This window comes from Sturnira hondurensis, unplaced genomic scaffold (genome assembly GCF_014824575.4).
Source record: "Sturnira hondurensis isolate 20B ecotype Veracruz unplaced genomic scaffold, ASM1482457v3 Scaffold0000167, whole genome shotgun sequence".
NCBI lineage: Eukaryota > Metazoa > Chordata > Mammalia > Chiroptera > Phyllostomidae > Sturnira > Sturnira hondurensis.
Window position 1 is genome coordinate 3,658,464 of NW_028072798.1, and position 11,527 is coordinate 3,669,990.

General features: G+C 41.1%; 1 protein-coding gene across 1 annotated transcript in view; it reads right to left on the reverse strand.

Annotated features, from left to right (window-relative positions):
* NOX3 (NADPH oxidase 3) overlaps positions 1-8,854 on the reverse strand; it is a 54,743-nt gene extending 45,889 nt beyond the window's left edge. The window contains exons 1-4 of the mRNA XM_037066347.1: positions 8,810-8,854; positions 8,073-8,168; positions 7,852-7,962; positions 6,815-6,899 (exon numbers count right to left, since the gene is read on the reverse strand). Coding sequence (XP_036922242.1) covers positions 6,815-6,899; positions 7,852-7,962; positions 8,073-8,168; positions 8,810-8,854 — 337 coding nt within the window. The remainder of the gene's footprint in view (positions 1-6,814; positions 6,900-7,851; positions 7,963-8,072; positions 8,169-8,809) is intronic.
* Positions 8,855-11,527: the final 2,673 nt, after the last annotated feature.

The following is an 11,527-nucleotide window of genomic DNA, read 5'->3' on the forward strand; positions in this document are numbered from 1 at the left end:
CTTTGTTGTTCCTCAGGGACGCTCCATGGTCTCTATGGTCAAGCCTCTCTGTCGAGGTTTTGTAGCCTCCAAGGCAGAGTGAATTAGACACACGTCTTTCACAGGGTCTTAAATGGAATAAACTGAATGCTTCCTAAGATATTGTAAGGTTTTCCGTATTCATACTAATACTGTTAAGAAATAAAGTAAATCTCCGTTCACCATAATTTAATTTTAAGCATGTGATCAATCTGGAAGTGGAATTGGTGTTGTTATCAGAACATGGTTATGAATAAAATTTCTTTCCCAAGCAACCAGAAAACATTATTCTAGAATACTGTACCTTATAACACACTGATACATGAGGTCTGTCTAGGAAAAGTCCAGCCCTTGTCAATATAACAAGAATGGTTTGCATAAAATCAATGTAAACTGGCAGCCAAGGAGAGTGGGCTGTAATGCGCATGCATGAACAATGGTGACTTCACTGTGCTAGTCATTGGGGGCAACAGATGTTATTGAGTGAGCATGTATATTGTGTGGTCATCGCATTCAAAATGAGCAAGTAGAGCAACGTATCTGCATTGAATTTTGTGTTAAGCTTGACCATTCCTCCACAGAAACTACTCCGATGATTCAGAAGGCCACAGCAATGGGCAACTGGTGATTGGCAGCTTCATCACAACAACATGCCCACTCATGCATCACATCTTGTGCAGAGTTTTTTTGTTAAACATTAAATCACCCAGGTGACTCAGCCTCCCTACAGCCCAGATTTGGTGCCCTGTGACTTCTTGCTTTTCCCTAAACTAAAATCACCTTTGAAAGGGAAGAGATTTCAGACTATCCATGAGATTCAGGAAAGTACAACAGGGCAGCTGATGGTGATTGGGAGAACTGTGTGAGGTGCCGAGGTGCCTACTTGGAAGGGGACTGAGACGTCATTGTTCTATGTACAGTGTTTCTTATATCTTGTGTCTTCTTCAATAAATTTCTATTTTTTCATAGAAAAAATTTACATGGCTGGATACTTTCTGAACAGACCTCGTATGTGCGTATGATCTATATGATAGATACTGGGGAGGGGTATTGTTTTCATTCTCTTTCAGATGAAATATTGTATCTTTTGCTTTATATATTTTATATATGTATATCCCTACACATACACAGATAATAGGGAAGTTTTCCATCATTATTTTCTAAATAGGTTTTCAATTTCCTTTTCTCTCTCTTCTCCTGGCAACTCTGTAATGTGATGTTGGTAGGCTTGAAGTTATCCCAGAGTCTCCTTATGCTATCCTCAATTTTTTGGATTTTTTCTTTTTGCTGTTCAGTTTGGGCATTTTCTGCTTCCTTATCTTCCAAATTGCTTATGTGATTCTCTGTTTCATCTACTCTACTCTTGATTCCCTGTAATATATTCTTCATTTTAGTGAGTGTACACCCATTATCAACTGGTTCTTCCTTTTTTTATGACTTCCATGCCTATTTTGTGTGCTGTGTAAGTTTCCACTAAGTTCCTTGAGCACCTTGAACTCTGTGTCTGGTAGTTTGCTTGCCTCCATTTCATTTGTTTTTTGTCTTCTGGAGATTTCACCTGTTCTTTCGTTCGGGACCCATTTCTTTGTAGCCTCATTTTGGGTGCTTGCCTGTGTTTGTTTCTGTGTGTTCGTCAGAGCTGCCACATCCCCAAATCTTGGTGGAGTTGCCTTATCTAGTCGGTATCCTGCAGGGCCCAGTGGCACAGCCTACGCAGTCAACTGAGCTGGGTGCTCCAGATGCGCCCCATTTGTGGGCTGTTGTGTACCTCCTGGTTGTAGTTGAACCTTGGTTGCTGTTGGCAAGTCACTGGGAGGGACTGGCCCCCAGGCTGATCAACTGGGGTGGGGCTAGCTGTAGCTACAACAGAAGAGCTGCACAGGGCCTGACCTCATAGAGCAGGACTCACTTAACCGAGGCCTTGGCAATCACCCCTGAGTGTGTCACTAATAGAGGTGGTTGAGTCGAAATACCTATGCTTACGGTGATGGCGGTTTCAAGTATGCGGCCAAGGAATGAGGCGGCTTTACTTTTCTGTCTCTTAAGCCATCAGAGTCATATCCTTTTATTAGATTTGATATTAAGCAGGAGAAAGCAGAGTGAAGAGGATAGCTCTCAGTAACTTGACACTTTCTGGCCTCTGTGGCATGGGGGAATTGGACTGAGGCTCACGGTATCTAAGCTCCCTTCTGGCTGCCTGTCTCCTGTGTCTTGATCTGAAGTTAACCAGCAACATTTATCACCAAAAGGGATCTGTAGTCTGACATGAAAGTAACACAAACATGAAACTCATGCTTTATTATGTGTTCAAAAGCCACACTGGCTGAAAGGGGCATTTTAAGTCTCGTGGCAAATCCAGTACCATCCACCAGGCAGGGGTACTGGTCCTGGTGCCTCTGAGGACTTCTTGCTGAGGCTTTGGAAGAGCCCATGATGAACATTTCCAGAACCCACCCAAATGCTGTGCTAAAAGATGCTGTAATTGGGCCTTTCCACAGTTTTATTTTCTTGCCAAAGTACTTTTACAGTTAAAAGGGAGCAGCAATCTTGGACATCTTACAAACACACATTTAATTAGTGTGTGAGCTTCTGAGTTCGAATAAGGAATTGTATTGAAGAGTGAACAAAAAAGAATCATAAAGGCTACAATTAGAGCCAGTTGCCCTGAGAAAGTTCCTTTTCCTTCTTTCTTCCCTTCTTTTTCACTCTTCAGGAGATCAAAGGACACGTAATTGAGGGAGACTCTTGGAAGGATGGTCAGTTTCTGCTCCCTTTCTGCCTGCCTCTCAGTGATAGCAGTCACTGTGGAGCTAGTCACCTCTTAATTAAGCAGCCGTTAGAAATGAGGACTCAGGGACAAATCCTGGCTGCACTCCGACAGCCAGAACCCGGTCCCAGACTTTCACATTTGTGGCCTGACTTCTGCAGGACCATGTAGTGACGATGGTGCTCTGTACAGGCTACTCATTTATAAATCACATTTAATCATGTTTGGCAGGATTGGGGAGGGAGTCTCCTTGGAGGGCCCAGTGCCTGAAGCAGAACGCGATTAGTAGCAGTTCTTTCGGAATCCAGTCCTGAGACTCACAGACCCACCTACCTTGGGGCCTCAAATCTTTTTATCTCTCAGCACCCTCATTATGAGCTCTCTCCTCTTAACCTGTCCCTGATATGTTTATTGGGGTTTGTAACCTAATTTTAGCAACTCATCAGGAGCTGTGTATGGGTAATTGCAGGTCCCTGTTAACTAGCAGATGCAAGCTGTGAATTTGCTGGAGAGAGCTCTCTGGGTCATTGTTTGCAGCCCCCTTTGGGGGAAGTTCAAGTACTCCAAGTACTGCTATTCAATTGGGAGGGTCTCCAAGGTCTACTGTGGACTGGAGAGTCCAGAAAGATCTGTATTAATCAGAACGAAGAGGCTGTGAAACTACGATTTTATACCAGGGGGGGTTATAGGTCCCTGGAAGTGATTTATTGGTGGCTGAAGAATGCTCAGGCAGCCCTTATCAGAGGCAGGCAAGCAGGAAGGCAGGAAGCCAAAAGGAGAAGTGTGTGCCTCTCGCTGCATTTTCAGTGATGCCCTTGATTATAGATACTATTGTTTGCCTCTTCCCTCCTCCTCCCAGCCCGCTTCCACCAGCCTCTAATTACATCCTTTAATGATTTGACCAATTAAAGCCTGCACTTCAACTTAGAGGGGAATGATGAGAAATTAGAGGCTGGCACGCAAACTTCGGTGCGGATGCGCCTTTTCCAAGGTTACACACCTCTATTAAGGCAGTCGGCTATTTGAAAAGCAGCGTAATGGGCGATGCTAATAAATAAGCACGGGGACATGTTCAGTGGCTCCCAGGCGAATACAGCCGAAGGATGAAATGTGAAAAGCGAAGGTCCATCTATGAAATCAGGGTTCCGCATTTCCCTTCCCTCTAAAAGTGCCGTTGCCAGCCGCATCTCTGAGTTAATGTGAAATGTAATCATTGCTTTGTCAGGGTTTGGGAGAAGTGGATCGACTTCTCCCGGGCTCCTGCCTTTGCCAGGAATGGAAGCCCCAGCAGCCTGCTGGTTGCCATGGCGGTGGGAGAGGAGGAAGAGGCAGAGCCGAGGAGGTGGGGGGGGGGGGCGGTTCAGGTGGAGGGGAGCTCTCGAGGGGTTTTCGAGGGAAAGAGGGAGAAGTGGCACCCTGCTTTCTCTTGTTGCACCAGAATGTGACTATTATCTTGGACCATTGGCATCATTTTGAATCTCTACCCTGCCCACACCCTATTTTCTGCACCTGGAACAGCTCCCGGTGCCCTGAAGGGTTCCTGCGGTGTCCTGTCTTGTGCCTTTCTAAGTCATTCTTTCAACCTCTTTTGCCTGCTGATCGATGCCTACTCATCCACAGGCTTGAACGAATTCTCTGAGGACTATTATGACCTAAGACGCATAGGCGTAGTCTCAGCCCTTCGGGTAACCAGAGCCTGAGAAATTTCTCTCTGTGGTAGGAGGTGTAACTGTGGCCCCAGGTGAGGGAGAGGATAGCAGAGACCTGTTGGGTCCAGGGGAGGCAGAGCAGGCAAGGAGTCCTGGAAAAGGGGACATCCTACCCAGTGAAGGAGAGGAAAAGCAGTTCAGACACAGGGAATAGCAAGAGCGAAGGCACAGGCTACTCCCGGGCTGCAAATAGCTGGGTACATCCAGGGGAAAAAGCAAAAGGGTGTGGGGAGAGATGAGGCTGGAGCAGAGGCCAGGACTGGTGCCTGGAGCCCTGCTGCCTCACTAAACTTGGATTTGATTTCTTTTGCTCCCAGAACGTAAGTGAGTGACCTGTAGTCTGTAGGTGTCCAAGAGACCCACTCCAGACAACTAGTATGCACATTTCATAGAGATGGATACATTGTATTAGTGTTCTTTTAATTCCACAGGGGGGAGGGTTTAAGGAATTTATCTGAGATCACACAACCAATCACCTGCTACAGGGGCACAAAAGAACTTGATTGTAGTCAATTGCTGCCCCTACTAAATTACACTCCATTCTGAGAACAGTACCCACTACTCAAGTTTGAGAAGTGGTTGGCCCCAACCAGAATATCTTGCACTTGGAAGTCATCTGATACACCTCACTTAGGCATTTGTGCTATTGATATACAATTACATATGGAGAAATTTACATGCCCAAAGGTTTAAGGAGAAAATTATTTCATATGGAGAAATTTACATGCCCAAAAGTTTAAGGAGAAAATTATTTCATAACATATTTTCCCTTTTTCTTTGCTTTCTTTTCTGATGTATTGGATGCTGTAGGTTTTTGTTATTGTTGTTGTTCTGTTTATAGTATCTTTATAACTTTCTTTAGAGTCCAATTCTGTCTTTAGGTGACCACATGGTGGTTTTAGCCTTCCTGTCATTTTGTTGTGTTCCATATCCTATTTTAGAGTGGGAATTAAGGATTCTTAAACTTTTAAGGAAGCCTAGAGATCTCTTGAATTCTTTCTCTGAAGATTCTTCCAGGAATAATCTTGGCTCCACTTTGACATCACCAAGGGTGGGGAACTCAGTACTCTCAGGGGACCCTCATCCTTATTTTAGATAATCTCTAAGGCCTGGAAAAGACTTAGATTTCTGAGCTGACGTCTTCCCTGAGCCTTTATTTTTTCACGCATTCACTCATTCACCTAAGGTTATTGGCATCTAGGTATAGCACTTCGCGCGACTGTAAGCCTTGGAACACAACAATGAATTAGCCTCGTTCTTTGCCCGTCGTCCCTTACCTGGTTCTCTCTAGAACATGTTGTCTTTTTACCTTATTTCTTAACAAAGTACAAAGCCCTTTTGCAAACATTTATTGGGTTGGTTTAATCTGGTGTCAAAGACCGTTGATGGGGAAATCTGCCCATGTATCACCACACGCCCGAAGTTCTGTTAATTGGCACTCGGACACTGTCTGTCACGGGTTTGCTGCTTAATTAGATCCACATTGGTTTTGAGTGTTCTTTTTTCACTCTGCTATTTTTTATGCATGAGAGGATAAAAACAAATGAGGAGAACATTTTATAGTTAAATCAGTTGGAGGGAAACAGTCCTGAATCATGTCTTTATCCTTTCTGATAGCCTTTTATTTTAATGTAATTTTTTGACCAACAAAACCACAAACTTGTTGGTTAATGCCTGTCTACTTGTCTTTCTCACTAGAGTTTAACCTTGGCCTTGGATGTTAATTTCTAGCGCCCTGCTCTTGGATTCTCTTGTTTTCTAATTCAAGAAATAACAATAACATTTTAAGTACCTATAAAGCTTCATATCTTTTTGAGATCTTTTTGTATTCACTGGCACAGCACTATTCAGAGCCTGTTCATATGACCTTGCTTTTCTTTTTTCCTTTTACTGCCCATGAAACCAATCGACAGTCACTTGCTATGAAGGTAAATAAAATTTTGAATATAGGTCAGTTTTATTTCTGATGTGAATTATATTGAATAACAAAGTATTCAGTTTTCAAGTTGTCATTTATCATTGTATTATCAATAAGCTCAATTAGTCACATATGAAAGTGAAGTTTCATAAACTTTTCTAGAGAGACAGGAGGCTTGGTAGGGAAAACTGCGTGGATATAAATTAGAAATTTAAAAATTCATTTGTATAAGGTTTACATGGTCAGGTGAAAGGCACAGATTTATTATTACTATTATTATTATTATTATTATTATTTACTTTTTTACCTAAGGGTGAGCCTTTGGTGACAGGAAATAAACAAAGTTATAGAGTTAAACATGGGACATTGTAAAATCCATCAGTCAATTAATTAAGCACTTACTTGCATTAACCGCTATTCCGTAGGCGACCAGCTTATGGAATTTGAGGTTTTTGTCTAATTGCCTTCTCCACGGTCCTCTGCAGCACTGGAGTGACAAAAATAACAATCTTGCTTTGGGAAACCTCAGAGTGATGACAATGTCATCAGAGTGGGACAACGTGACAGAACAATCAGTGGCCATTAATTTGGCTCCATCAAACAGGCGAAACCAAACGGTTATTTATTGGCTTTCCTAACATTTCAACTCAATGAAAATCACAGTGTTGATAATACCCAGGCTCTACATGGAAACTCTGGAACAAACCTGCTAATACTCATGCTCAGCTTCTTTGGGAAATGAAGATGCTAACCCTCTTTGTCAGTGGTGTGGCTTAGTCGTCTGCGGTCGTTCCTCGTGACACAGAGAAAGACACTGCAGCCATTTACACCTAAATGTTCATATGATTATGATGATGAGTGTGTAATAAATTATTTCGTCTACTGAAGGTTATTGAAGGTCTCGTTTTTCTGTGCAACATGTTACTGTTTCACGTGAGCCATCATTGAGTAGCCAACACTGTGAAATCAACATAATTAGGAAAGTTCCATCATGTCTGCTGGGAGTTACAGTATTCAGAGTAAAATCTGCGTATTGTGGTTGTGCTTTCTGGTGTTGAGAACTCAGATGTTTCCATTGTGTGGTCTTTGGCTTTCCTGCGTATTCGTCACCTCTCCATCAGAAATGGTAATAGTGTGAGCTGTTATAACACTGTCATGTCTGTGAGCCAGGTCAATTTTATTAACCCTACTTTTTCAGACTTTTATGTACTTTTTCAAATACATCGGGGAGAGTGCAAGCAGGGAGTCAGTGGCAGAAACAAAAGTCAAGTCAGATGTACCGATTCCTGATTTTCACTTTTAGCCACTGTGCTCCCTTATAAAGCAACAAAATCTAAACAAGATTATTGGGAATTTCAAAGTAAAGTACATCTCTGTTGTCAGTGGCACCTATTATTAGTTATAACAACTAAAATTATGTCAAATAACTTAATACTTACCATACTTACTCCTCTTATGAATGAAAGAAAGTTTCGGCTGATTGGTAATAGAATTAGCATGCAGTTAAAATTCAGGCAGACCGCAGAGGCTCTCGCCCAAGCCAGTGTCGACTGTCCATGTGTAAAGATATGAGAATGAGATACAGTGAAAACAAGGCCACGGGGAAAACAGAATGCATCTGGTTTCCAAAATGACAACACGGCGTCACAATTCTACTTACACCCAGGATAACTCGTGTGTAAAAGAAAGACTCTTCCTCTTCATACCAACAGTATGTGTCCAAAAACAGATATAAGTTAACTCCCAACCAGAGGAGCTAGAGCAGAAGGAAAAGAGAACCAATCAATCCTGTCTTCAAGCTTCTTTTCTCTCCAAAATCTTTTGAGGTTCTTTTGGGGGTTCAGCTCAAGTAAAATGAGCTTCTCAATAGGAATCAGAATTAATCCATATAATTATTTTACAGACTAATTTTTAACAGTAGTTATTTTGGTATGAGATTGTTACACTTATTGAAAAGATTTTAAACACATATGGGTATTCCTTAAGGAATCTAGTGGAAAGTGTGAAACCTTCCTGATCAACATTACTATATATTTTACACCAATGATCCCAAGAAGGAGGACCTCTTTAAAAACAACTCAGAAGGTGCTCTAGAAAAACGCCAATTTCATAGTCTAATTCAAAGACTTCATTTGATTTAGAGAAACATTCATACATTATGCAAAAACAAACTACTTGACTTTAAAAATAATTAAAAATAAACTCAGTCGGAAAACAATTTTACATGATTATGCAAGGGTAAATTAAACATATATCTACTGAATGTTTTCCAACAAGTTTTAGTCTTTTAACCAGAGTAATGCATGAAGCTATTTTGCATCCCTATACAAGCTATCCTAAAAATCAAAGACTATTCAATGTATAGATTTAAAATGGAATAACAGAAATAAAACTTACTACTAAGATGCCAGAGAGACTCTCATTCAAAATCCAGCACCTCATCACGACGGCTTTGCTCTTTTGCTTTTGGCAAATTATTTCTTTCAATCACCTGAGTTATATGCTTAGTAAGGGCTCCTCTGCCAAATTGTTTTGTCTTTTTGTCCTATGAAGCACCTACTGGAGCAGCTCTTGAGGAATTTCTAATTAAGGACTTCTTGCCAAACGCACATCCCCGAGCTGACATGCCTCATGACCTGGTTGAATACAAGGCAAGTCTCTGTCCAATGATTCCTTTCTTCAAAGATCTCATAAGAAAAGAAAGCTCATTTTTATTAAATTACCCTCATGTACTTTATACATGAGGATACCCTATTCATTTTCTACATGATTGCAGTCAAGATGATAATAAGTCTTTATGTAAATTTGAGAAATAACCTGACTGCTAAAGGTTGGATACAGCAAAACCACAAGAGCTTTCTCTACTTTGTTTCTCTTCTCTTCTTTCCTTCTTCCCACCTTAAAAAACAAAACAAAAACCTCTTCTAAAAGACATAGAATGGTGTGTAAATAAATATGAATAGGACAACCTTTCGGAACATGGTAAAGAACAAGGAAAAAGATCTTTTAAATAATCACATATAGGAAAACTCTCATAAATCTAAGTGTGACTATACAAAATGAAGTAGATTATATTTGTGGGCTTAATGAAATAAATCCAATTTTTTCGAATCCCCCTTGGTGCACCCATGAGTGTGAATGAGAATATGGTTTTATGCTAGCGATCCCAGGAGGGGCTGTGCGTGAACCTGGCTGTTCTCTGATCTGGTGTGCCGTTGATGTTAATGGCAATGACTACAACAGCTGGCAGTTGAAACATTTGTTCTGGCTAGGACTGGCCCAGGTATTTTATTGAACACTTTTAGACAGTTAAGATGAAAATGGGAAGGGATTTGAATGATTATCTAAGCTTTCTTTGTCATCCCTATGGTGAATTTATTTAGTTGTCCTAAAATAACGGAAACATTTAAAAACCCAGGTAAAAATAATAAGTATTCATTGACCTAAATCATCATCATTCTACACCTTAAATAAAATAATCCAGGTACTAGGTTTTGCACTTTCCAGTATTGTCCAATTAAATCACACATCAACTCTGTGGGGTAGGGTTTCATTACACACACGTGGAAATGGGCCCAGTGGAGTAATGGGTAGTAGAAATGGTCAGACTTGAATTCAGTTCTCTCCGAACTGCACATCTCTATTTTTTATATATTGCACATTTTGTGAAGTATTCACATATGGATATGTGCATCAAATATAGATAATATACAGATATTAACTTCATTCCTATACATTGGACACATTTAAACCATAGAAATTCAGTTAAATTTATTAATGTTGTTATGTATGATTGAATATGCTATTAATTTCTACATGATGCCAATGAATTACAGACACATAAATTTATTCCCTTATGCAAATCATGCTTTCTATTTCTTATATAAAAAGATGTCTCTAATGCAGCGGGGGCCTTGCCGACATGGGGTGGGGGCCAGCCCTCCCCGTACGGGCTAATCCTCAGTAGTGGCAACCAGCTTGCACGAGCACATGGTCTTGATGGGCCGACGAACCCATCCAGCGCTCAAGGCCTCAGTCACTTCTGTGATCCAGTTCTCTCCAGTTCCACATCCTCTCTGGCCTACCTCATCCCAGGGCCAGGTGTTGGGCAAGTAGGGACCACCCTCCTGCCCAGAGTCTATGAAATTCTTCACACTATTAAATCCTAAATTTGACTAGCTTGCCTACCCCATCTTGCTCATTCTTTTCTCCAAAAAACACAATGAAGGGTCTGGCCCACGCCCTCCCTCTGCTCCTGCAGCCTCCTGACTGACCGCACTGCTTCCCCACGTGGCACTGCGTGCTGTGGTGCCCCTTGCCCTTGGGAGATACAGGTAACATACTCTTCATTCAAGGCAGATGTCTCATGTCTACCACCTTACCACACTCGATTAGAACAAATTCCATTGTAGCTAACACACCTATGTGTCTAACCATCCTGAACTTCAGTATCAGAGGTTAAACACTCTGAGAAATAGGTAAGCTTTCTACTTGTCATCCAGCCCTGTCTCACTTCTTCTGAGCCTTAATTTTCACATTTGTTTAATGGGGCTAAATCTATCTAACTTATTAAGCCAGTCCTGTTTCTCCTTCGCCTCCAGTCCCTTAACACACGCTCAGACACCCAGACACTCGTAAACATACCCACACATACGCACACACAAGATGGTTTCTCCTAAGGTTTCTCTTTAGGAGAAATCTTAGATTTGTCAGTAAAAGTTTAGTAGGTCTTCTTCTCTTTAGAAAAAGAAATCTTGTAAAAGAAATGTCCTCCTCTAGAAATAGATAAAAACAGAGGTATTTTGGCAGCATTAACCTGAAGTTATAGTGCAACTAGAGAAATGTCTCCAGTTGCTTCTTTAACAGTGAGTAATATAAGCCTCCATAGTCATTTCTGTAAGCCAATAATCTTCTGAAATGATTTGTTATTTTTGAAGTGCTTAGGATTTACATATCTTAGAGACCTTATTCAGCTGGGGTATAAAAATTAATTCAGAGAGAATACACCTAGAATTTTTTACTATCTTGTCTATTTTAGATTCAATGAGTGTGAGGAAAAGCTGAAACCTTCTAGCCTTTTGTACATGTCACACAGTGTTACAAATGAGAGGCATA